The sequence below is a fragment of the Oncorhynchus mykiss genome, chromosome 12, assembly GCF_057628025.1.
Source record: "Oncorhynchus mykiss isolate SJ-2025 chromosome 12, ASM5762802v1, whole genome shotgun sequence".
In the NCBI taxonomy this organism is placed as follows: domain Eukaryota; kingdom Metazoa; phylum Chordata; class Actinopteri; order Salmoniformes; family Salmonidae; genus Oncorhynchus; species Oncorhynchus mykiss.
In genome coordinates this window covers 81,725,705-81,752,664 of record NC_143033.1, presented here as the reverse complement: position 1 = coordinate 81,752,664, position 26,960 = coordinate 81,725,705, and the positions used below count along the sequence as shown (strand labels likewise).

Below are 26,960 nucleotides of genomic sequence, written 5' to 3'. Positions count from 1 at the left end.
GTGAAGCCAGTCAGGGAGGAGAGCAGCTGTCTACTCACACCCCCTGCCCAATCCCCATCCCCTGAGGAGGTTTTCTGGGGAATGGGGACAGCCAGGGATGGGAAGAACCAAAAATAAGCAGCAGACCAAAAGAGGTTGATAATGCAGGTTGATACTCGCTCCTCTCTTCACAGTAGAGCAGGAAGGGTGAATTGCATTAACAGAGAGGAGACAGGGGTGGCAGGGGAGTCCTAATTAGGTCTTTGACTCACTGCTACGCTACGAAGCCCTGCTCCTCTCAGGAGGAGAGGCATGATGGACCAGTTCAGAGGAATCACACTCCTTGTGATCAGCTCAAGAAAAGTCCTCCGGGTAAATAGAAAATGAGGGCATCTCTATTTTATGGCAGCATCCAGCCCCACACGACGTGTATGAAGTCCAATTTAGCAGTAGCCTATATTCCATGACCGGTTTGTTCCCATGTAAACAATATAAGCAGAAAGAATAACTTTGTGTGTGTGACAAAAATAAAACAAAAAGGGCAACAGAATAAGAAGATTCCACAAGTCTTTATGTTGGCTAGAATCATCCTTTATCGTACATACATAAAGAACCATTAGATGTGGTTTATCTGCAGCATGGAGAAGGAGGCAGAGTGTCAGAGAGAGAGCGAGAGCAAGAGAGGTCTAACAGGGTGTTTATGTCCAGTAGCTGTGATCAAGGAGCATTGGGCCACCCTAATCCCTGCTTTAGAAGGGCGTTTTAACGAGCTTCACAGGCTGCCCACGATGGATTACCATGTTAGAGTGCATGCTGCAGCCGCCTCCCTCCCCACTCTCACTAGCAAACTCACTCTCTCGGTGTCTCTCTCCTTAGCCCAGCTTAGATGTCGGCTAGCAGCAGCAGCCTGGGTCTGGTGGTCTGCAGGCGCTCATGGTGATGAGCTCAGGGCCAGCCGCTAATGGGGTAGGGGACAGACTAATGTCATCTCTCAACTACAGCACAGTGGAGAGGAGGGGAGCGGGTGAAAGGATGACATGAGAGATAAGATATGAGAGAGTGTGAGAGGTTGATGGAGAGTGACTCAGTGTGTGTCCACCCTGCAATGCAGAGGACCCTGGGGCTCCATCCAACCCACAGGTGTCTGCCTGCCTCAACGCCCTCGCCCATAAACCCAGGCGCACTCAGGGAGCCTGTGACATCATCTGGTTAGATATTTATCAGTGACTCACATACACATGCACTCATCCAGCCATCAGGCCCAGTGATGCCTGACTAAAGCAATGGCCTGCTCTGATCCCAATTCCCCCATGAGAGCCACAAGCTGACTCTGGGCAGATAGCATTTACTGTTCTAACGAGCGCAGAGCCAGCAGACACTGTGGATGATGGAGAGACTAGGAGACAGGTAGCAGAGAGCCACTATGTTGACATGAAGAGCCCGATCTTGTCCTTTGGATCCTGGGCCAGCGTGGGTGGGCGCCAGGGTGAATCAGTGTCAAGCAAGCGGGCCCGCTGCCGCTTGCTTTCCACAGAGAACATAGAGAAAGATGCCAAACAGTCAAGGCTCCATTTCAGTCCATTAGCACAGTAAGGCAATATCTGCCAAATCCATTTCTGTCCAGTGACAACAGGGTACAGGTGGTGTCATGGACAGAAAGCCTTCCACTGTGTTGCTAAGGGACACCATGTTCACTGTTCAATCAGTTCCTCCTCTTAACTTCTGTCTCCTAAACATGACTCACAGCCATGATACACATACGCAAGTCAGCCAGGTGCAGCATTAAAACTCCACATTACTGCCATGGCTTGTGTCATAGCACGTGTTCTAAGACAACTTCTAGAAAAGTTCCCCTGCTACCTAATAGGGTCACATTAGCGCTGTTCTGACAACAGAGGGGAGGGGGAGACATAGGCTTATTTAAGCCCCACTCTCATGGGACGCCACACTTAATTAGAGAAACCCCATGACTCTCACTAGCTACACTTACAGCTACTGAAACACACAACGTGGCTGGTCCCTTAACACGGCAGTGGAACTTGGAAGGTTTCTCGCTGGGAGAATGGCGAAGCACAGGCCCTCAGCTGAACCAAAAACGTCACAGTGAGCACCACGGCGGGGACTTAACCATTTTTTCCACTCCTGTGGACTTAAAAACGGCCCAATAATTTAACTGTAGGGTTTTGGGAATAAAAAATAGAAAATACAATTACTGGATCAGATTTGGTTTGAGTCAACTTGTCTGCTCAGAGGATTCCTGATGTATTAATCAGGCTCTGGTCAGAATTAGATTGGAGTGAGGGGAATGATCAGCATAAAGGGAGGGCACAGCAGGCACGGCTCTTCTCTCATCTGTGGTAAATCTAATGGGAGATGGGATCGATAGCTGCGCAGAGAGCTAATAAGTGATAGGGGAGAGATTAATCGGAGGCTTAACTGGCTAAAAGCTTCAGAGCTCCCCCTTTGAGAGTAAAAGCCTGGATAGTGATATGTCAGAGCCAAAAATAATAAGAATCACAGCTGAGAAAAAAGAACAAACTGCAATTAAAAAGAGAAAGGGGTTGAAAAGAGGGGTTGTGTAAACAAAATGTAATATGGGATCATGAAGTATGAATGAAATATAAACGCAACATGCAAAAATGTCAACGATTTTACAGTTATTATAAGGAAATCAGTTCATTGAAATCAATTCATTAATCTATGGATTTCAGATAACTGGGAATACAGATGTATTTCTGACCAACAGGTGCATCTTTTAAAAAAGTTAGGGGTATGGATCAGAAAACCATTCAGTATCTGGTCTGACATACATTTACCTCGTGTAGTGTGACATCTCCTTTGCATAGAGTTGATCAGGCTGTTGATTGTGGCCTGTGGAATGTTGTCCCACTCCTCTTCAATGGCTGTGCGAAGTTGGCCGTGCATTATCATGCTGAATCAGGAGCTGATGGCGGCGGATAAATGGCACGACAATGGGCCTCAGGATCTCATCACGGTATCTCTGTGCATTCAAATTGCCATTGATAAAATGCAATTGTGTTAGTTGTCCGTAGCTTATGCCTGCCCATACCCTAACCCCACCAGCCACCACGGAGCATTGTTAACAACATTGACATCAGTAAACCGCTCGCCCACATGACACCATACACGCTGTGTGCCAGGTACAGTAGGAACCGGGATTACTCCGCGAAGAGCACACTTCTCCAGCGTGCCTGTGGCCATCGAAAGTGAGAATACAACGCCAAACTGCAGTCAGGTCAAACCCCTGGTGAGGACGAATAGGGTGCAGATGAGCTTCCCTAAGACGGCTTCTGACAGTTTGTGCAGAAATTTTTCAGTTGTGTAAACCCACAGTTTCAGCTGTCCGGGTGGCTGGTCTCAGACGATCCCACAGGTGAAGAAGTGGGGATGTGGAGGTCCTGGGCTGGCGTGGTTACACGTGGTTGTGAGGCTGGTTGGGCATACCGCCAAATTCTCTAAAACGACATTGGAGGCTGCTTATGGTAGATAAATTCACCTTAAATTATCTGGCAACAGCTCTGGTGGACATTCCTGCAGTCAGCACCTCAATTGCACGCTCCCTCAGAACTCAGAAGCATTGTGTTGTGTGACAAAACTGCACATTGTTTAGTGGCCTTTTGTCCTCAGTACAAAGTGCACCTGTGTAATGATCATGCTGTTTAATCAGTTTCTTGATATGCCACACCTGTCAGGTGGATGGGTGATGTTGGGCAAAAGAGAAATGCTCACTAACAGGGATGTAAACAGATGTGGGCACATAATTTGAGAGAAATACATGTGTGTTTATGGAACATTTCGGGGATATTTTATTTGAGCTCATGAAACATGGGACCAACACTTTAAATGCGTTTGCGTTTGTATTTCTGTTGTTCAGTAAAGCTAATCCAGCTAATCTTTAGTGATGAGTAAGAGACCCACAGGCTGGTGTATTCTTACATGCCGTTTTGCACTTTGTAATCCAGTGCAGCATTGTAGGTGTGGGGTGTAGTGATCGACTGTGCTGCGGAGACAGGAAGCTGCTGGGGGTGGAAGAGGCTCCAAACAGGACGTGAGAGCTAAGCTGTGGTGAGAGCTACACTGCACACACACGCATGTACCAGTGCACAAACTCAATCTGCATTCCAAGGTTCCCAGCACTCTGAAGTAGGAGGGACTGTCCCACTTTACTGTGGCACATACTCCTAAAACAGCGCAGTTCTGATCAGTTTGCACGGTGAAAGATTAAAAGGTGGATAGACTGGAGCTGGGACGATAAACCTTAAAAGTATCGAGACCGACCATACCCATCACAGGCATTTTGCTGACATTGATCATTACGATAAGTAGCCTACACTAGAGAAATGTAAAATTTGAAATTAAATGTTTGCTTATATGGGGGATTGTTAATGGGACAATTGATTGGTACAACCATCAAACTAGTAGTAGTAGTAGTTTAAAGGATCATTTTAAAAAGGTGCGCATTAAACGTTATCAACTTCAATTTATCGTTATCACATGAATTCAGGCAATGTATCATGATATAGATTTTTGTCCATATCGCTCAGCTCTAATATAGACCAATTAAGGCCATCCTTTACCATTCACAGTGCCAAATGGGAGAGTGTTTGCTTAACACCAGCCTCCAGTTCAGCAGCAGAAGAGGAGTAGCGAGAGGAAGAGAGAGGCAGAGAAGGGCTTTAGATCATGCTCTGCGGGCAGGTTTCAAAGATCTGCTGGGAGCTAAATTTGCCAGCCAGTCAAACTATTAATCTTTATTTATTTGAGAAGAAAATGAGTGTGAGTAAACGCTGCTGAAGGCTACCGGGCAAACTCTCAACTTTGGCCTTGTCCTGGCCGTCAGTTATTGCTGCTTTATGGGAGCGAAAGTGGAGCTCATATCAGGACGTCAGGTTGTCTTGATAACCTGAGACGTGATTGGATACAAAGCAATAAGGAAGGTAACATCCAGCCACTTTCCCAGTGCTTAGGTCTAAAGATAGGATGCAATATCTCTCAGAAATTGCTGTGTAAAATGGGAGTGAGAAATATGTATTTTATAAACCTCTTTTATATACCCCAAAAGTGTGCGTGCCCCAGTTGATAAAAACTGAACTTGACGTGAGAATGTCCTTTCCTCCATGCAAACTTTGGACCATGCGTATGCACTTCTTCTAGTAGTAGAAGTATTGTATAGCAAGTAGGCAAGTAAGTATTTTGTGCGAATGGGATATAGGATGACACACTTACTTAAAAAAAAAACATAGCCTAATAACAAGATGCAGCCATTTGCCGTTAGTGAAAAGAGAGAAAATCTAGGCTGTGTTCAAATACACATACTAACATATTGTATACTCCATACTTAATGAGTATACACACACTAAATAATATTAGTTCATTTTAGTATACTGTAAACCAACGGTATCCTTTCAATTGAGCGTACTAGCGCATCGCCTGTCTACCGGAAGTTGATGCTGTTGCTATGCAACCGCTTGCTAGCATAACAAATTACTAGCTAAAAAATGTTGTATCTCAAGTGCCAGAGTGCACTCTGGGCGTTTGTAAATCCAGAGTGTATCGTTCTCGGAGCGTTCAGAGCGCACACTGGACGCTCTGGCTGAGGAGTAGGGTGGATCCGGGCGTTCTGACCTCACAACGGCAGTCAAGCACCCAAGCTAACTGGCTAACGTTGGCTAGCTATTTCCAGACACAAATGAGAGAACACCTCACTCTGACCATTTTACTCGCCCAAGCAGAGCTGGTTAGGCTGTTTTCATGTTATCCATTGCGTTGGTGACTAACTGTGCTGCTGGCAACAATTTAATTACGCTTTTTTTTGCCAACGTTTACTGACCCCGGCCATATATTAAAGGGGTGTTGAGCGTTCATAAATGAATCCGTTATTCTGCGCTCTGGAACACTCAGACGAGAGTGCTCTGAAATCGGAGTAGATAGACAAAATTAACCATGTCCATTGAGAACGCACAACTTTACCACTTACCTAAGAACGACGAAGAATCAAGTCAATAAACATTGGGTAGTTAGTTAAATTATAGGTCTTATACTGCCTGGCAAGTTTGATGTATAAATAACGAACTAACGTTAGGTAACTAGCTAACATACCGGTACATACTGATGTAATAATATGCGGTTCTTAAGGATAGCTTAGCTAACAAATTGTAAGCTAACATAACGAGTAACGTAACTTATTTGAAAAGTAATTGCATTGCTCAACATTCTCTTAACATTTGTCATAATTAGTTAACCTCTCTGCGCGCAGAGCACGTTAGCGGGATGAAATTCGACAACATACGGTGATCGCTACATAAGTAGTCATATTAAACATTCAGGAAAATACAAGTGTCTCATATGTTTCGAAAGCCTAGAATCTTGCTAATCCAACTGCGTTGTCAGATTTTTAAAAGGATTTACTGCAAAATAATACGATGCGATTATCTGAGGATAGAGCCCCATAAAAAACAACTATTTCAACCAGCACAGGTGTAAAAAAAAATCAAACTGCAATAAAATAAATTGTTTACCTTTGACGATCTTCCTCTGTTTGCAATCCCAAAGCTCACTGTTACACATTGTGAACCGCTTGTGTCGTGAATTCCGTCTTATTCCATTTTTGACGACACATTCGATGTAAATAAACACACGAAACGTGACTTTTCCAGTCATGTTTGGTTTCATTGCAATCAACTGGTTTGTTTGTAACACAACCAAACCTGATGGGTCATTTCGCAGGACGTATTGACTGAAAGAAACCGATTTGAAGACAACAAGTAATGACATTGTGCACCAATGATATGACTGTTGTTTCGAGCTGGGTAGATAGCCAATGAGCTGAGGTAAACGGCAATATGTAATGTTTATGTGTTGGAAGACCAACCCATGTAGTAAACTCCGGCGTAAAGAGGGTCATTCGCCATTGAATTTTCATACTGGAAGGAGCAACGCATGTTACGCACAGCGTTGCTTTGGTAAAGCGCGTCTTCAGCTGTTTATATATCAAATCAGTATGGCGACTAAGTCAGGGAAAGCTAAATCTAAGTCTAGATATACAGATGTACACACAATTTTAGACGAAATTGATCGGGAAAATGAGAGAGATTGTTGGAGGACAATTCATTTAGCGATTCCCAAATGGAGGAATATTTTTTGAACGGAGAGGACATCGTTTTGGACTGGTAAGTTTTTCTCATGCCAATGCCGTTGTTTGAAATTAATAATATAAAATATTATTTGTGAAATGAAATAGCCTATTTGAGGCTGTTGAGGGGAGGGCAGGCCCACAACAATGGTCAAAGTGAAATGGAGACTGGTCTAGCTGGTCTATAATAATATATTCAACCTTATGTTCCCTGTACTCATATATATATATATATATATATATATATATATATATATATATATATATATATATATATATATATATATATATATATATATATATATATATATATATTTATTTTTTTTTATTTTTTTTTATTTTTATTATACCTGTTGATACAGGGCTCATATGTGAAACTATTCTAACTGAACATTTTCTTTCACAGTGATACTGACTCCGAATGGGAGCCCCCAGTGCCAAGGTGTCCATCCCCCACTGAAGCTGGTTCATCCAGCTCCTGCCACAAGTGGTGTTCATCTGCCCAAATGTATTTCTGCAGGCATGGATGTGCCTCAGGGCCAAAAGGGCACAGCATGGAAGCGTTGCTGTGCTCTTTGCAAAATGAAGTCCCCCATCACCTGCACCACATGCTTGGTGACCCTCTGCTTTACAGCAGAAAGAGACTGCTATGGCACCTGGCATCAGCAGCACAATAGTGTGTAGAGGACTGAGGGTCTTCCAAATATTGAAAGTGTTATTTTGTAAATGTATTTCCCCCCCCCATGTTTTTTTCTCAACTTCTTTTTTTTTGGGGGGGGGGGGGGGGGTGTTAGAATACCATTTTGGTATTTTGTATATAGTTATTCCATTCAAAATGTATAACTTCACCAATTTGGCCACTTGGGTACATTTGGGCTACTTGTGTGGGTTACTTCATGATAAATGTCACGTAGAACACTCAATTTGGAAGTTATCATTCTGAAACTTTGCCCAAGTACTGTTGCCCTCTTATGTTTTTCACTGAAATGGTCCCCATCATCCTATCTGAATGTTTGTTTTGTCTTCTTCATTTTAAAGACGATACAATAATAAAAATGAAAAAACGTATGGTTTTTTCATTGTATTATCTAAACCAGATATATGTTATATTCTCCTACATTCAATTCACATTTACACAAACGTCAGTGTTTTCTTTCAAATGAAATCAAGAATATGCATATCCTTGGTTCTGAGCCTGAGCTACAGGCAGTTAGATTTGGGTATATCTTCAGGCGGAAATTGAAAAAAGTAGGGGGTAGCTGTAAGAGGTTTAAAGCAATGAATTTGTATCAGCTCTCGTCGGACTTCAGCTGCATTCTTTCTGCCATTTTCTTCAAATCTGAAAATGTTGTGAAGCCAATTCTGAAGAATTGCATTATGGGCCATAAAAGCACAGAAATAGTGCCCCCTGCTTGTATACTTCGTATTTGGGTGAATTTAGTACAACATCTGGGAACTTTTGGCATACTAACTATATCCATACCATGACCTATAAGCATACTACATACTCAATTTAAAGTCACAAATAGTACGGTTAGTATGAGCATTCGAACACAGCTCTAGTGTTTTATTTTCGTAATCTAAAATAATTTGACATAGGACTCATAACAGAATAAATTCCTCAACTTTTCTGGCCGTGATGGGTTCATATTCCTGAATTCAACGAACTACCATGCACATCACTCATTCAATTGAGCATAAGTGAATAGATAAGCCATGTATTTCAAGTTCTGCTGTACGTGATCCCATAGGCAGCGCAGCTTATTGTCTACAGACAAATTGAACAGGTGAACAACAATTTGCCATTGTATTCTTTTTCAGAAACTGTCATCACAGTCCTTTTCTAAATACAGCATACCTTAACTTTCTGCCAACACAGTAAATAGACCGGTAGCTTATGTAAAATATTTGACAGTATGGGTAGGCTACAGTATTGCTGTACGATAGGAGCGTGACATCATAAACCTACTTAATCTCAGAGCCTATACCAAGGCTGGACATGGAAACAATTTATTGATAAACAAAATATTTAACAATTCGTTGTTTGTATAGAAGTGTGGGCTGTAGCCAACATTTAAATTGATTCCAACATACAACCAATGTTTCAAAATATGCAGACAGGCAGGAACATGTCGTTTGAAGAAAAAAAGCAGCTGCAAAATATCAAAACATTCTGCCCACAAATGTGATCGTATATGTAATTGCTGCTTCTTTTACACAACTGCCGTGGCCTAATTTGAAATAGTGACAAATTATACAGCAAATAAAGTGCGTTATTGTCACCATAAAAGGTTAAGGCAGAGTTTTATTGCTCGTACACGGTGCAGTTTTATGACAGGTCTGATTTATAACTGAAACATGAGTATGCATGGCATACTCCCGAGTGGCTCAGTGGTCTAAAGGCGCTGCATTGCAGTGCTAGCTTTGCCACTAGAGATTCTGAGTTCGAGTCCAGGCTCTGACTGGGAGACCCATGTGGTGGTGCACAATTGGCCCAGCGTCGCCCGGGTTAGGGGAGGGTTCGGCCATCAGGGATGTCCTTGTCCCATTGCGCATTACCGACTCCTGTGGCGTGGCGGGCCGGGGGCGCAGTGCACGCTGACACGGTTGCCAGGTGTACGGTGTTCCTCCAACACATTGGTGTGCCTGGCTTCCGGGTTAAGTGGGCATTGTGTCAAGAAGCAGTGCGGCTTGGCTGGGTCGTGTTTCGGAGAACGCACGGCTCTCAATCGTCGCCTCTACCAAGTTAGTCCGGGAGTTGCAGAGATGAGACAATTGGATACCACGAAATTGGGGAGAAAAAGGGGCAACATTTTTTTATAGAATGCGGCAAGTTTATCCATCTCAATATTTTTGTACACGCGCAGATTTGTCAGAAATGGGGCACGCAGAAATTTACGCAACGTTTATAAATGAGGCTCCTATGTAATACACGATACAACAAGTTACTCAAGTCACAAACCTAAGCACTACTAGGCTATTCCCCTCAGGGTTTTTTTGTAACGGTGGATGAATTGAGATGGGTGAGTAAGAGTACAGTAAGCATAGCATTAAAACAATAAAATTACTTTAAAATCAGTAACATTTTTATTTCACATGACATACACTGACTGGACGCATCTGGCATCATGGCTCATGTAGCCTTAGCTTCTGTTGTGCTAGAAGAGCACAGTGATGAGGTATTCGCTGCCCTGCCATATGGCATGACTGACTTGAGGTGCCGAGAGGAAAAACATCTAGGGCAGATAAAAAAGGAGATTTACAGCTCACTGCTTCTACAATATGGCATTGGCCACATTATAATGGCACTCTGGTTCTCAAATAGAGGGCTGTCTTTTGCTGTACAAATAGATCTGAAAAAGCACTGGCTGCATTCATGCTTCTCAAAGGAGAACTAGCCAAGAGCATAAAGAATAGGGGGCTTCAAGTTCCATTGTCAGAGGCAGAGGCCCCATCTTTTGATTCCAATCCCATAATGGCATGAGATAATACACCTCCTTTCCAACTGAGATGTGAAATGACAACTGTCAAGCAGATCTCGTCATAGTGAGATTAGTGTGTCATTCTAAACCCTAACCCAAAGGAGGATTTTTAGAAAACCCCCAAAACGAGTTCCTTCCCCTTTTTAACACTGATGCAAAATCACATGACACACTGTGAACCTAAGCCATTCCGCACAATGTGAGGGAAAAAATTCACCAGATATTTTTAGCTACTTACATTTTAGTGTGTGCAAAGATTATTCTATTAACACTTCTCTAATTGGGTTAATATGTAAAGAAACGCTACACATTAGCATTGAGCAGAAATATCTAACAACTTTCAAATGTATGTTTAATAAAAACAGGAAGGTAGGAGTTACAGCTCTGTAGTGTACACCATTAACTGATAAGCAGAAAAAATACATTGTACACCACCACACACACACAAAGATGTCTATATGAGGTCAATTTTCTTCAATTATAGTTAGCCTGATATGGACAGTAAAATTCAGGCCCAGACTACTATCAAGCGCCTGAGAAAACTCTTAGTAAGCTAAACAGAGCGGGAAAAAAGGGGTAGAAAAAAGGCATTTTTGTAGGAACATTTCAGCCGTTGTTGCTGTCAGAATGTGATTGTCCGCTTAGTCTGTGCGTGTAGCAAATAAGAGGCATACATTTTGGTGTATAACTCAGTGTTGCAAATTAGAGAGGAGCCCTGGCTGGTCAATCAGCTGTGTGAGTCAGAGGTAGAGGCTTGGGAACAACGCAACCTGAATGCTCAACACAATGTGAAACCAACAGGACCATACACGTCCCCACTGTGGTCAGAATCATAGGCAGGTCACACGAGTGGCTATGACCACTCATGAAAATGCATGCACAGACTAATTTCCACCAAACTTTTACACAGCTCAATCATGGTAAAACACTGACTTTTTGTCAGCTCTCGTGGAAATAGAACCAGTTTAAAGTCTTACTTCCCTCTTTTCGGGCAATGGAAAGAACCCCCAAGAGCACCACGTAATTAGATAATAATGGCCTTCAGAAACCATGTAAAAAATCATGACCAGCTCTACTCCAAGAAATACAAATAGCATGGGCTTTAGTGAACTTTAATTATTCAACAAGACATTGCATTCTAGCGAGAGAAATCAGTAACGCAAACTAATAATCCAAAGTGACTGCTGTCATATTCACACACAGAACCTACTGACTGAATACCAAGGGAAAGAGGTTTAAAGATATCTCGACTTCACGCAGTCAATCTTTTGAATCTGGATTATAGAATGATTTATATTTCTGAAAAAAAGACATTGTCATGTTTATGAAACACAACAAAAGGCTTACACAGCAGCATGAGGCGATTAATGCATGTTACGTTCCAATCCCACCCCTTTCATCCCATCAATGGTCGAGCTTTAGATAACTAGTTATGTAAAGGGTCTTTTCTAAAAGCAGGCATAAATGAGGGTGAAATAAATTGTTGTGTGGCACCAGCTAGTCGCTAAACATCTTCACAACTGTTTGGATTAAGAATCCTATTTAAACTTTGAGGCCTTCAGCTGATATCCCGTGATTGACATACAGTTTATTAATCACTGACATATACAACCCTTTCTTTCATCAGCTACACCACCAGACTGTAAACACTGACATCACAGCACAGCTTCTGGTTTGAGAGGGCCAACTCACAATCTTGTTCAGACGACAGAGACTCTTACAGTCTAGACTTCAGCCACCCAGACACTAACAGTGACACACCGAGAGAGAGGTGACACAGAGACAACACAAGGGCTCAACAGATGCTCCTGTGTGATGGAGGGGGGATAGAAAATAGAATACAAACACCACATCACTCCATGCTGGTGCACTTAAGGCGACTTTGGGGGCTTTGAATAAACAATGCCTCAACACAGGCCATCCTCTCGTGAGAGAGACCCCTTGTCTCGAAAACAGAGATGCTTAGGCTAGGCACTAGCAGGCAGTCCTGGAGATAGATGTTGAGAGAAGCGTGCCACAGACACTGATACTCAATCTTGGATGGCCTTTTGAATGCAATACCTTGCATGCAAACTAAACTGGGTGTAATAATTCAGTAGACAGAATAAACAGATACTAAGCTTTAAAGAGGTGAAAGTTACACATTATTATGATAAATACCTTGGAATAGATTAATTTAGGTATGTAGGCATAGGCTAGAACTTTGTCATCAATCACAAGACACGGAAGCAGTATACTCTACAGTATGTGAACCTGACAATTTGCATAAAACACAGACTTAGAAACAGAATGGCTGAGCTACCTAGTTTCCTTTCCCATTTTTTAAATATCACACTGACAGCTTTTTCTGATATGATACCCTAAAATTAAACTGACTGATGCTCTATCACATATCAAAATGTCCAGACTGAATGGAAGCAGCAGTGTCTTGGCCAGCAAGTGCCAACTATGACAGACAAAACCAACCAACGACATAAAGCACCCACCAAATTATTATAATTATTATCCATTAAAACAGGCTATTGGGAGGAGTTGAGGTTAATATTCACACGAGGCATAGTTAATGTGTTCATTTCCTTTCTGTGCCATTGAACCATTCAGTTATACAATAAATAGACTATCTGAAGTGATTGTTCTGTACACAGAAATGATCACACTGTGGTTTGAGACAGAAAATGCCCATCTTGAGCACTAGCCATGTAGCAGGCCATTTAAAATGTGACCAACTCTACCTTGCAACTAGTGACTCTCAGACTTGCTAGTTTGGGAGCAAGCCAAACCTAAAAAGGAAAAATCCCACTCTCCTCAAATAGAAAGCGGTCAACCTCAAACGGTCACAATGATATGGAACGGCAGCTTGCCAAAAGGCAGAACACAACCCCTGGATTTCAAACTATTGGTTTAAAATCTAGGATTCATATTTTTAAGTGTAATAATCCAGTTATGCTCAGTACTCTTTGATTATTACCTTACCTCAGGTGAACAATTGGTCTGAAGAAAAACCCATGTTAGCAAATAGTGGTTGCTTCAAGCTGCCTTTAAGGTTTAGGCATATGGCAAAGACTGAAAACACAATCTTAGGCATTACCTTATGTGCATTTGCACATGCAGTAACTCTGCAATGGCATTTGATTTGCAGTCAATGAAAGTTATTCCTCACCAATACATGCCCCCCCCCCCCCCTTGCTAAACGAAAGCAGCCGAGAATAGTCCGTCACATGGAAGCTGGTGCACTCAGCTTGATTTTGTGGTTTAGCCTACGTGCTAAACATGCCACTGTGTGAGGTGCCAATGGGCATTACGGGGATGGAGAGAGAATATGGGCATGTTCTGTCCTGTCCCACAGAAGAGCAATCTGGAGGGGAGAACATTCAGACATACATCCTGCTATCAGTAGAGTGAGGAAAGGGGGGGGGGGGGGGGGGGTTAAGAGTGATAGTTTGAGAAAGGGAGACTTGTCAAGTAAACGGACTACGGTTCCCCTCAAACCTGGTGGTGCCAGATGAGGTAGCCATCAACCAAGCACCGCCTCCTCTCTATTGCTGTGAACGACTCTAAAGGGAAAACCTCAGTGAGTGACATTGGCAAGTCACTGCTACTGCAGAAAAACTGCTGTTCTGGGGGGTGTTACTCTAAATAGGCAGACCATCCCGTCTCCGAATGTGGAGCTTGCTCGGCACTGTTCTGTTAATGACCCCTCTGTCACAGTCAGCTCACCCCCTGCACTCATTCACATCAACGAAGGCAATTATGATTAAAGGTTAATAAATCTATTTGAATTCAAATCCCTTTTTGACAGCACCCCTTTTGATTTAAACAAAACCTTCCATACATATTTGCCCGTTGTAGAAGTGCACAGAAAGTTACATTTTGGACCTGAATGCAAAAACATTCAACAGATTAACGTGCTCAAAGTTAACCTATTTTGTATATCTGGCCATACTATGGAGACATCCATGTCTTCATCACTGGAAAAAAAAAACGGTTGAGATTGATATCACTTAACAAGTTGACAAACAGGGTTGTATACCTATTTTATAATTGTTATTTTTCATTTATTTTTTTACATTGTCCTTTAACTTTAAAAAGTCAATGATCTAAAAATGCACCAATTTTCACACCAATTTTTTTCATATTACATATGTTGTAGCTTAGATCCTATTTTACATCTGAGGTTGTGTTGTGCCGCCATCGATTGAGACAACATGCTCTTGAATACAGGGTGGGTGTAATGTAATGGCTGATAAATGTACTAAAATGCTAATAACATTTAAACTTTCAAAATGGTACTACAAAGATGGTTGAGGTCCACACAGAGAATGTTGACTTGAATGGGAAGATAAGTTGATTTCAATTATACCGTCAATCTTCCATAGAAAACCTATTGAACTCATAGAAATATAGATAATAGAATATACATGACCAATTAAGTTTACATTCAACAGTGGGTAGACAGGTGGCCATCTTTTTGGTATAAGTTAAATATCAATTGCAATGGTGTACCAGCTAAATTGCAGTGGTCTGAAGGGATAGGTCCATTCTATTCATTATATTTCTAAAATTGAAATGAAACCCACCCTGTATCCAAGAGCATGTTGTGTCTCAACCGATGGCAGACAACACAAAATCCTCAGATAGGGTCTAAACCAGGGCTGCCCAACCCTCTTCCTGGAGATTGACTGTCCTGTAGGTTCAGTCCAACCCTAATTTAGCATATCTGATTCAGCTAGTTAAGGTCTTGTTGAGCAGCTAATAAGTAGAACCAGGTGTGTTAAATTAGGTTTGGACTGAAAACCCACAGGACTGTAGATCTCTAGGAAGAGGGTTGGGCAGCCCTGGTCTAAGCTATAACATAAGCAAACATGGGGGAAAAAATTATGGAATTATGGATAAATGAGAAAAAAATATAAACGCAACATGCAAAATGCTTATTTCTCTCAAATTTTGGTGCACAAATGTGTATTTCATCCCTGTTAGTGAGCATTTCTCCTTTGCCAAGATAATCCATCCATCTGACAAGTGTGGCATATCAAGAAGCTGATTAAACAGCATTATTACACAGGTACAACTTGCGCTGGGGACAATAAAAGGCCACACTAAAATGTGCAGTTTTGTCACACAACACAATGCCACAAATGTCCTAGCTCTTCCATGGCCGGCATACTCACCAGACATGCCACCCGTTGAGCACGTTTGGGATGCTCTGGATTGACGTGTATGACGGCGTGTTCCAGTTCCCGCAACTTTACATAGCCATTGAAGAGGAGTGGGACAAAAATTCCACAGGACACAATCAACAGCCTGATCAACTCTCTACAAAGGAGAGATGTCGCACTGCATGAGGCAAATGGTGGTCACCCAGATACTGACTGGTTTTCTGATCCACGCCCCTATCTTCTTTTAAGGTGTCTGACCAACTGATGCATATCTGTATTCCCAGTCATGTAAAATCCATAGATTAGGGCCAAATGTATTTATTTCAATTGAGTGGTTTCCTTATGAACTGTAACTCAGTAAAATCATAGAAATTGTTTCATTTATATATATATATATATATATATATATATATATATATATATATATATATATATATATATATATATATATATATTTTTTTTTATAGAAATTAGATTGACAACCCTGTTTATACATTTTTATTGTCACATACACTGGATAGGTGCAGTGAAATATGTTGTTTTACCGGGTCAGTCATAGTAGTGCGGCACCCCTGGAGATTTTAAATTATATCAAATTCAACTGCTTATCTTTTCCAGTAATGAAGGATGTCTCATGGTGCGGTATGTAAAATGGGCAAACATGTATGGAAAATGTTGTTTAAATCAAAAGGGATGCTGTCTAAGTGAATTAATTCAAATGGGATTCACCCGTAAGTGAGATGCACCAATCATTCTACTGAGGGCCCCCTGACGATTCCTAGGAATTGGATCCAAAACATGTCAGCCAAAGAACAAAGGCAGCACACAGAGAAAGGATTATGAGATGCAAGGTTCCAGGGACAGAGCAGGAGGGGCTAGCCAAAAGCACTTACTTAAAGAGATTCTTTAGGACAATGAACCCTAGACCTTCCCATGCTCTGGTAGTGCATACTCCTTTCACATTCAAACTCATGTCTCTGCAAGGTAAACAGGCTGACAATGTCCTTCTCGGTGTTGAGGATCTGATGTGATCAAGTATTAAAAATGGATTTGGAAGGGTAAAAAAAACAGACTGTCTGAATCTCCCAATAAACAAACGTTTCACGCTGGGTAGCGTGCTGTCTACTTCTAGAAGTTAACTTCTTTCAGAGTAACACTAACGATTCTGGCTGTGAAAATTGAGATCACTTTTTTCTTCGTCTGATATGCAAATTTAATAAAGAATCCTTATAAGTAGCTCTACTTTCTGAGCCCTCTCTCCCCCAGAGTCCCCTGGTGAGATAAGGCCTCTTCAAAACCCCATAGCAAATCACATACGAAGACAAAAAACAGGCCAAAATTAATTCATACATTGCCAGAGACTAAAAAGCTAAGTTGACTGCACCTAGTGTGCATACAATCGTTTTCATATTTATAAGTAAAGATATTCAAGAGACATGAGAGAACTCCTCAAGATCTTACTGACACATACGGAGGGCTGGATGAAGGGAAGCAGAATGGAAAGGCCGCTCCCAAACAAGGCCATTTTAAAATTTCTACCACAGATATAATGACACATATTCTCATATGGCAGGACCTACTTACAAAGTTAGCACTTAGATGAGGGCTGAAATTAAACTGTTGGGGGGAGAACCTTTCATGTACATGGTTTTTAGATGCCCATGCAATCAAAATGAATTCTGTCTCTTTGCTCACACCAGTATTCCACAAGTCTTTCTCTGATCTCTGTCGATGATGGTGCCGAGGCAATGTGGCGGTCTAGCCTGTGGCTTACGCAACTCCTGCAGGAATTTTAGAGTATCGCTATGCTGCAGACTTTGCGTTCTGCCATCAAGCTGCTCACCGCCTCACCCTCTGATTAATATTTATGCAGAGGTCGGTGCTGCTGGGGGCTTGGGGAAGGGGGGTCGTATCACAGGGGCCCAGCACCACGCTGGCATCTGAGGCTAGGAAGGACGGGAGTCTCTCTCTGGCTAGCCTACCCCTTGTCGCCCCAGAGTTGGACCTGTCCTAAAGCTACAGAGGGTAGTGCATACAGCTCAGTACATCACTGGGGCCAAGCTACCTGCCATTCAGGACCTAAATACTAGGCGTGTCAGAGGAAGGCCTAAAAGACTCCAGTCATCCAAGTCATAGACTGTTCTTTCTGATCCGCACGGCAAGCGGTACCGGAGCGCCAAGTTTAGGTCCAAAAGGCTCCTTAACAGCTTCTACACTCAAGCCATAAGACTGCTGAACAATTGATCAAATGGCCACCCAGACAATTTACATTGACACACCCACCCGTTTGCTTTTACACAGCTGCTACTCACTGTTTATTATCTATGTATAGTCACTTTACCCCTACCTACATGTACATATTACCTCGACTAACCTGTACCCCTGCACATTGACCCGGTACCGGCACCCCTTGTATGTAGCCTCATTATTGTGTTACTTTTCATTTGATTTTTACCCTTTAGTTTATTTAGTAAATATTTGATTAACTCTATTTACTAAACTGCATTGTTGGTTAAGGGCTTGTAAGTAAGCATTTCACGGTAAGGTCTACACTCGTTGTATTCGGCACATGACAAATAACATTAGATTTGAAATGAAGAGTATTGTGTTTCTGTGGTTATAGGGGTCTTGTGTAAGAGACCACTGTGCTTAACTAGCTTTAAGCATTACTTAACAATTCTTTAAAACCCATAAATTAGCTAGGCAAGAACATATTTTCTGAGTGTGACTCATGTTGAAGAGACTGGGTGGGTTTTAAAAATAAGTGGGAGACAACTACTGATACTGTTTCAACAGCAGTGTCCTCTCCAACTGCATGAGAGGCGGGTGGGTACCTGTTGCCTGTCAACACACACTGCTTTGGGTGTATGAAGAGGGACGGTCTGCACTGGTGTGTTATGTTCATCAAGTGTCCCAGAGGGGAAAATATCTCTGACATTTATACACAAATAGTGCATGGGGCATTCTGATGGGGTGTATGGACTGCTAATAGCCACACAAAACACCACAGAATGCCATAAATAGTTCAAAGGATTTAAAGTGTACAGAATCTTACAAACATGTAGTTGCTAGCAAGACAGAGGTTTAGCTCCATTTGCTACACACACACACACAATCATTTGAAATGGAAATCAGATAAAACATATGATAGCTGGTGTGCTTAGGCGGTAAATTTACCCCCTCTTTACCTAAAACCCATTGACATTCAGAGGGATTATGATGATTACATTTAAATCCCAGAGCACTTTCATAGATATTTTTTTTCTAATATCTTGCAGTCCCATGATGATCAAGCTCTGAAAATGGACTGAGCTCTTTTCAGGGAGCCTGATAGTGAGGCTTTGAGTAAGATGGCTGTCTGAAGTGATCCATTGGCCCCAGGTTGTGTCAGATTAGAGAAGTTGCAGGATTGGCATTTCAACACAGTGAAATAAACCCATCTGCAAATCCCGTGTGTTCCCTGTGTTGAGCCCCATCACTCTACTAGACCCAAACCTTGTATTGAACGTACTAGGATGTTGGCTTATTCATTGAATAAGGTGTAGCTTTAGATACCGATACTATACTGTGTGTGAAGGGCTGAGGAAAGAAAGTGCAGAGGAACATTGCAGAAGGCAACAACTCTGACAAATAAGCTGTTGTGTTGCTGTTATTTACTAGACGTGAGACGATAAGGTCTTTGATATTTTCCATGACAAACATTTTATTGTAGCTGGTTTGCAATAGAAAAACATGTTAGTGTAATTCAAATGTAATTTTTCTTGACAATTGAGGGGCATATGCTCCCAGAACAGCAATTTGATGTGCCAGTAAACATATATTTGTCCATTAATTGTAGATGAACAACCTTTGACGAGGTGAATTATACAATAATTTAAACAGATAACTAGCAGCTACCAAGCCTTGCAATTACTTAATTTGAAGACAAAAAAATGCACTAATCCTACCTTTAGAACTTCCCCACGTTTAAAACTTAACTCGTCGTCAGCAGTGGCTTTGAAATCGTATTTGGCAATGGCCTCCATGTTACTGGTTGTTGGATACCCGTGGGTTTAGGGTACTTGATAGGGTGAATGCTGTTTTATTCCCTGTCGTTGATGTGTGGACACCAGCAGTGTCAAAATAAAAACACAGTTCAAGTATTCCGTGATCGGTTGCTTGCTCCGAGTCGCTCCTCCCGTCTATGACCCGTTCCTTTAGGGCTGGATCCTCACATAAAGTTCACAGAAGGTATCTGCAAAAAAGGAGAAACATGCCACAAATTAATATCTAGCGTCTCTGTTTATGCATGGATGTTGTGTCGGTCAACCACTGTATGATGATGGGACTGAAATTGACAGATGTTCTTCTAAAAAGAGATGAAGGCAGACAGTTGACATCTTTCGGGTGTGCACTTGATACATTTGATGCTGATAAAAACATTTAAAAAACGACAATGAGATGGGTGGAGTTCGTTTTGCATGGCTGGTGCCCCGGGTGGACGGAGTATATTCATTTTAGACCATTCCATTGGTCCTTAAGTGAAATCTCAACCCACATGGGGCACCTGGCAATGCAAAACTAACAGTACCAATGTCAGAATTAAATCCACACTAGTGATTGGCCAAGATTTGACAATTGACAGGCCATTGTTGGGTCAAGGAACGGGGGAGCACTAAAGTCTGTAGCTACTTGTTGTAGTGCAACATGCCTCATACGAAGTTTACTAGCTCTCCAATCAGATTCGTTGTTTACTAAACATTTCTTAGCCTGCTTGATACACACACACACACACACACACACACAACAACAATCAAAACCAGCACTGGAATATACAATTTCTGCATCAATTCGATACTTTCTGCTACGTAGGTCTCTACTAGTTACCCAGGCTTACTTACCAATTATGCGAAGTACGTTATATTAAGTGACTAGCTAGTTAGTTGGTGAACAACATCTTTCTAGGTTATTATTTGACAATTCACGTTTATGGGAGACTTTCTGGCAACTCTCGGTATCAGTTTGTTTCTATCTGTGACACAGCTTCCACTTGTAGGAAAGTCAGTTAACTAACGTTAGGTACCCACATTATGGCCAGTGACAATTCTACTACATTTCCGCTGTGTTACAGTAGATAAATTCCCTTACGTTGGTTGTGCTGTGAAACACCGTTTCCAGCTGTTTTGAATTAGAGCTAGGAGCCAGTTAAAACGCTATACATGTGAAAGTGGAAGCTAACGTTAGCTAGCAACTAGCCAAAACGAAAAAGCTAGCCGGCTATTTAGCTAGCTACTTGTAACAACTAACACAAATTTTAAAAACACCAACCTATTTAGCCAACAGTTATTTGTTTAATATTTAGGTTAAATGTTTGTGTGCAGTTATGTATGTCAATTCGTAGTTTTCTGCATGGCAAGCAGATAGGCCTATTAGCTAGCTACAGTACTATAGCTATAAAAAAATATATAAAAAACGAAGAAAATACTTTCGTATGCTAACGGGTACTGTAGCTGGCTGGCTAGCCTTTGCTTTGTATACAGTAGAACGAGACAAAAACTCACCCGCCAGTTTAGCTGTGAAATGTAAACTTCTTGCTTGATCAAATGTCCTTATTGTTTATGATCCACTCTTTGCAGTTTTGCTAGTGGAGGTAAATGTACAAAATCAGTCTGTTTTTGCTTAAACCCGAACTAGCCAGCGACGTTAATTTCCGCTTCCTTCCAGATACTTCGGGTGCTGCTGCTGCTTCGGCTCCTGCCTCGCGCTGTGAGCAGGGTGTCTGACCGGCCCATAGGTCTCGCCTGCGAGCCACTGGACCGTCTATCGCGATACTTTCACCTGATAGCGAGCTGCATAAAAGCTCTGTGGTTGCATTGCTCTTTTTTATTTTATTCAAGTACAGCGCAAATATATGTATCTCTGTTTGTCACATAACTTTGGTGTGCCTGATGCAGCAATAGGCAATATAGATTAAAGTGTTGTTGTACTATTTAAAACACATTTCTGTTACATGATGGTGAAAAACATAGGAAAGTCCGTCACCTAGTGGCAAATGGTGTCTACTACGGTCTACACAAAAAAAAATAATGCTTACACCCTGGTGTTATGGGAAAATGAATAATTGGAATACAAATAGCTACATTTGGAGGTATTGTCAATGTCCCCCTATCTTGGAAATTGTGGCACGTTTTTTTTCATCACTGTAAAGCTCATAGGCTCTCTTTCAAGAACTATTCTTGTGTGAGGGAGTGCTTTGATTAGCAACACTGCTGGTGTAAAGATAGAAGAAGACCAATTGGATTTTGAGGAGAGGCTACAGAAATAGGAGCAGGAAAAGGTCAGTTTGTACAAATTCACCCCGTCTCCACTGAATTACTTGATTGATTGATTAATTGATGTACTAGAATAATTGGAGCCTGGTTCATCACCAATAATTACAGTGCACAGCATAGACAAGGGCACCCGTGCCTTTCTTTGGGTCTAAGATGTTTACAATTCGGGTTGTAAAGAATGTTGAGTAGTTGCAAGTGTTTCACCTGAGAAGTATTATTATCATTATTTTGCATTGTGTTGTCTTTTTGAGACTGTGATGAGGACAATGATTTTCCTGAATATATTTTGATGTCATTACAACAATTCTTGCCCCTATGAAATAATACATTTCACTATTCGACTGCATCTATTTGAGCATGAAGTGAGTTTTATTGACAGTAGCCAAGCAGAACAATAATAGTATAGCCTACTGATGATAGAATATTCATTTCTATAGTCTACTCTGATAATAATTAGGCCAACGTTATTTGCCTGTTTTCACATAATTTTTTTCATTCTGAGCCGCATGATTTTACAGTACACATACAAGAGTGTGCAATATAGAAGGGTAGTCAGCGGACATTAGGTCACATGACCAGGGAGCTATTAAAATTCTACATTTTGAAAAATTCATGTAAAACCATGTGAGATAAAAAATAAAAAATAAAAATGGAAGCAACCCCACACAAAGCACCAGGAACCGTTGCCCAGGAGCTGGTGGATGAGGAAGGGCATGCCCAGGAGGATGAGGAGGTCCACTAAAGACAAGCTGAAGATGAAGATGTCCGGCACTGTCTGCTGGGCTCGGAACTTGGTCTTCTTCACAATGGTGTAGATGACAATGCAGTTGCCAATAATCCCAAAGAAGCAGATTACACCAAAAATGCTGGGCATTAGGACGTTGTGGTAGGGCACATCATTTTATGTAAGTTTGACAAAAATATCTAAAGCCACTGAAGCAGCAAACTTTGTGGAAATTAACATTTGTGTCATTCTCAAAACGTTTGGCGACGACTGTAGAGTGTTTGTAGACTTTAAGAAAAAAATATTAAGTGACAGTTTCATCAGTACGTGCTTAAAGAAAGTCATATCACAAATATCACAGTGCCCACCAAATCTATGACAATAGAGAACGAATTGTAAGCACCAAATTGTGTCTGTCAAAATAATATCTGAAAATGTCAGCTGTTGAACATAATACCTCTATTTGCAATAGCAATTTATGATATATGCAGTTGAGGAATATTCCATGTACCAACACTACATGTAGGACGGACATAAGACGTTCCCACATACAGTATTTTTTTATTTCACCTTTATTCAACCAGGTAAGCCAGTTGAGAACAAGTTCTCATTTACAACTGTTACCTGGCCAAGATAAAGCAAAGCAGTGTGACACAAACAACAACACAGAGTTACACATGGAATAAACAATTGTACAGTCAATAACACAATACAAAAGTCTATATACAGTGTGTGCAAATTAAGTAAGATTAGGGAGGCAATAAATAGGCCGTAGTGGCGAAATAATTACAATTTCGCAAATAAACACTGGAGTGAGATGTGCAGAAGATGAATGTGCAAGTAGAGATACTGTGGTGCAAAGGGGGAAAATATATATATAAATAAAATAAATAACAATATGGGGATGAGGTAGTTGGATGTGCTATTTACAGATGGGCTACGTACTGGGCTACGTAGGTGCAATGATCTGTAAGCTGCTCTGACAGCTGATGCTTAAAGATAGTGAGGGAGACATGAGTCTCCAACTTCAGTGATTTTTGCAATTTGTTCCAGTCATTGGCAGCAGCGAACTGGAACGAAAGGCGGAAAAAGGAGGAATTGGCTTTGGGGGTGACCAGTGAAATATACCCCTGCTGGAGCGCGTGCTATGGGTGGGTGCTGCTATGGTGACCAGTGAGCTGAGATAAGGCGGGGCTTTACCTAGCAAGGACTTATAGATGACCTGGAGCCAGTGGGGTTGGCAATGAATATGAAGCGAAGGCCAACCAACGAGAGCATACAGGTCGCAGTGGTGGGTAGTATATGGGGCTTTGTTGACGAAATGGATGGCACTGTGATAGACTGCATCCAATTTGCTGAGTAGAGTGTTGGAGGCTATTTTGTAAATGACATCGCCAAAGTCAAGGATCGTCAGTTTTACGAGGGTATGTTTGGCAGCATGAGTGAAGGATGCCTTGTTGCGAAATAGGAATCCGATTCTAGATTTAATTTTGGATTGGAGATGCTTAATATGAGTCTGGAAGGAGAATTTACAGTCTCATCAGACACCTAGGTATTTGAGGTTGTCGACATATTCTAAGTCAGAACCGTCCAGAGTAGTGATGCTATGCGTGTGGGCAGATGCGGGCAGCGATCAGTTGTATAGCTTGGATTTAGTTTACTTGCATTTCAGAGCAGTTGGAGAGTTGTATGGCATTGAAGCTTGTTTGGAGGTTAGTTATCACAGTGTCCAAAGAAGGGCCAGAAGTATACAGAATGGTGTCGTTTGCGTAGAGGTGGATCAGAGAATCACTAGCCGCAAGAGCTACATCATTGATGTATACAGAGAAGAGAGTCGGGCCGAGAATTGAACCCTGTGGCATCCCCATAGAGACTGCCAGAGGTCCGGACAACAGGCCCTCCCATTTGACACACTGAACTCTATCTGAGAAGTAGTTGTTGAACCAGGCAAGACAGTCATTTGAGAAACCAAAGCTGTTCAGTCTGCCGATAGGAATGCTGTGATTGACAGAGTCGAAAGCCTCGGCCAGGTCGATGGATACGGCTGCACAGTATTGTCTTTTGTCGATGGCGATTATGATATCGTTTAAGACCTTGAGCGTGGCTGAGGTGCTCGCATGACCAGCTTGGAAACCAGATTGCATAGCGGAGAAGGTACGGTGGGATTCGAAATGGTCGGTGATCTGTTTGTTAACTTGGCTTTCAAAGACCTTAGAAAGGCAGGGTAGGATAGATATAGGTCTGTAACAGTTTGGGTCTAGAGTGTCTCCCCCTTATAAGAGGGGGATGATCGCAGCAGCTTTACAATCTTTGGGGATCTCAGACGATACGAAAGAGAGGTTGAACAGGCTAGTAATAGGGGTTGCAACAAAAAGCGGATTGTCTAGCCCAGCTGATTTGTAAGGTTCCAGATTTTGCAGCTCTTTCAGAACATCAGCTATCTGGATTTGGGTGAAGGAGAAATGGGGGAGGTTTGGGCAAGTTGCTGTGGGTGGTGCAGAGCTGTTGACCGGGTTAGGGGTAGCCAGGTGGAAACCAAGCCCAGCCTTGCTTATTGAAATTCTCGATAATCATAGATTTATCGATGGTGGCAGTGTTTCCTAGCCTCAGTGCAGTGGGCAGCTGGGAGGAGGTGCTCTTTTTCTCCATAGACTTTACAGTGTCCCAGAACTTTTTGGAGTTTGTGCTACAGGATGCAAATTTCTGTAACCAGACATCCTCTACTTTCCAGGATACCCGGGCCAGGTCGATTAGAAAGGCCTCCTCACTGAAGTGTTTTAGGGAGCATTTGACTCTGATGAGGGGTGGTCGTTTGACCGCTGACCCATTACTGACGCAGGCAATGAGGCAGTGATCGCTGAGATCCTGGTTGAAGACATCAGAGGTGTATTTAGAGGACAGGTTGATATCTATGAGGGTGCCCGAGTTTACGGATTCGGGGTTGTACCTGGTAGGTTCCATTATAATTTGGGTGAGATTGAAGGCATCTAGCTTAGATTGTATATATAAAGGAATTTTTCAGGTATGATTTTACCACTCAGAATCCAGAATGGATATGACAATGGGGCCAGCACAGGATGTAATGCACTCTTACAACAATCTACTTGTTGATCTTCTTGACTTCTTATCTGGTAAACTGTTACTGTGTGTCAAGAAAAGAGCCCCAATTAGGGGTTAATGTACTCCAGTAAAAAAGGGCTGGTTTAGATTAAAAACTATTGCCCTGTGTCCCTGTTCATAGGGAAATGAGAGACTAGTCAGTGGTAGAATTGAGTTGGCACTTTATTGGCCCAAACATCCATAGACCCACAAGGTTGAGGTTACTCAAGGACAGTACAAATTTTTTTTTGCATTGATGCATTTTGTCTTCTAACTGTCCAATAATAGGATCCAAAGTGTTAGGAAATATTTGTTCTCATAAATACAAAGGAGGATGTCTCTCCTCATACCACTTTACTGCCAGACTGTGCACCACAGAGCCAATCAGGAGAGAATACATACATGTCAACAGTGCCAATTGAAAGTCAAGGGGTGTGTCTGTGCCTTTTGGATTACTCTCTCTTTACAGAGAATCCCTGTGGTTGAAGTCTGCTCTGCGCATGTCTGAAAGTGACAGAGCCAGCAGCCAATAGAGTTTTTCACAGTATGTCATAAAAAAGTATTACACTTATGAATGTATGTCAAATGCTAATATGTATTAGATCCAGTACAATGGAATAACTAAGACCTGATTTTGAATGCAGCATGTTCCGATTCCTCCTTCTCTTTCTGTCCAGCAGGGTCAACCAAAAACACTTGGCCTGATGGTTCATGCTGGGGAAGCAATATAGAAATGTATTGATGCCTTAAATGATTTTACTATTAAATGACCCATATCACAACCCTCATACCTCTTCACAAAAATGTACCTAAATCAAGGAATTTATTTTCTCAGTTAAAAATAGTAGGCCATGCATCAAATAACAATTTTCATTAGAAAAACGAACCCTCAAATGCAATATTGCATTTTGTAAGTTGTCTGCAGGTGGCTTGTTGTGAATGCACTCAAATATCAAGCCATTATCAGGTTATGTAAACTGTGTTCTAATACTCAACGTAGAAGGATTTGTCTTCATGTACAGTATATGAAAGTGATGCTATAAAAATGATTATTTC

General features: G+C 41.8%; 1 protein-coding gene across 1 annotated transcript in view; it reads right to left on the bottom strand.

Annotated features, from left to right (window-relative positions):
* The window catches only part of LOC110538508 (growth factor receptor-bound protein 2), a 53,075-nt gene extending 31,359 nt beyond the window's left edge, over positions 1-21,716 (bottom strand). The window contains exons 1-2 of the mRNA XM_021625370.3: positions 21,311-21,716; positions 19,718-20,004 (exon numbers count right to left, since the gene is read on the bottom strand). Coding sequence (XP_021481045.1) covers positions 19,718-19,795 — 78 coding nt within the window. The 5' untranslated portion in view covers positions 19,796-20,004; positions 21,311-21,716. The remainder of the gene's footprint in view (positions 1-19,717; positions 20,005-21,310) is intronic.
* Between the last annotated feature and the right edge of the window lie 5,244 nt (positions 21,717-26,960).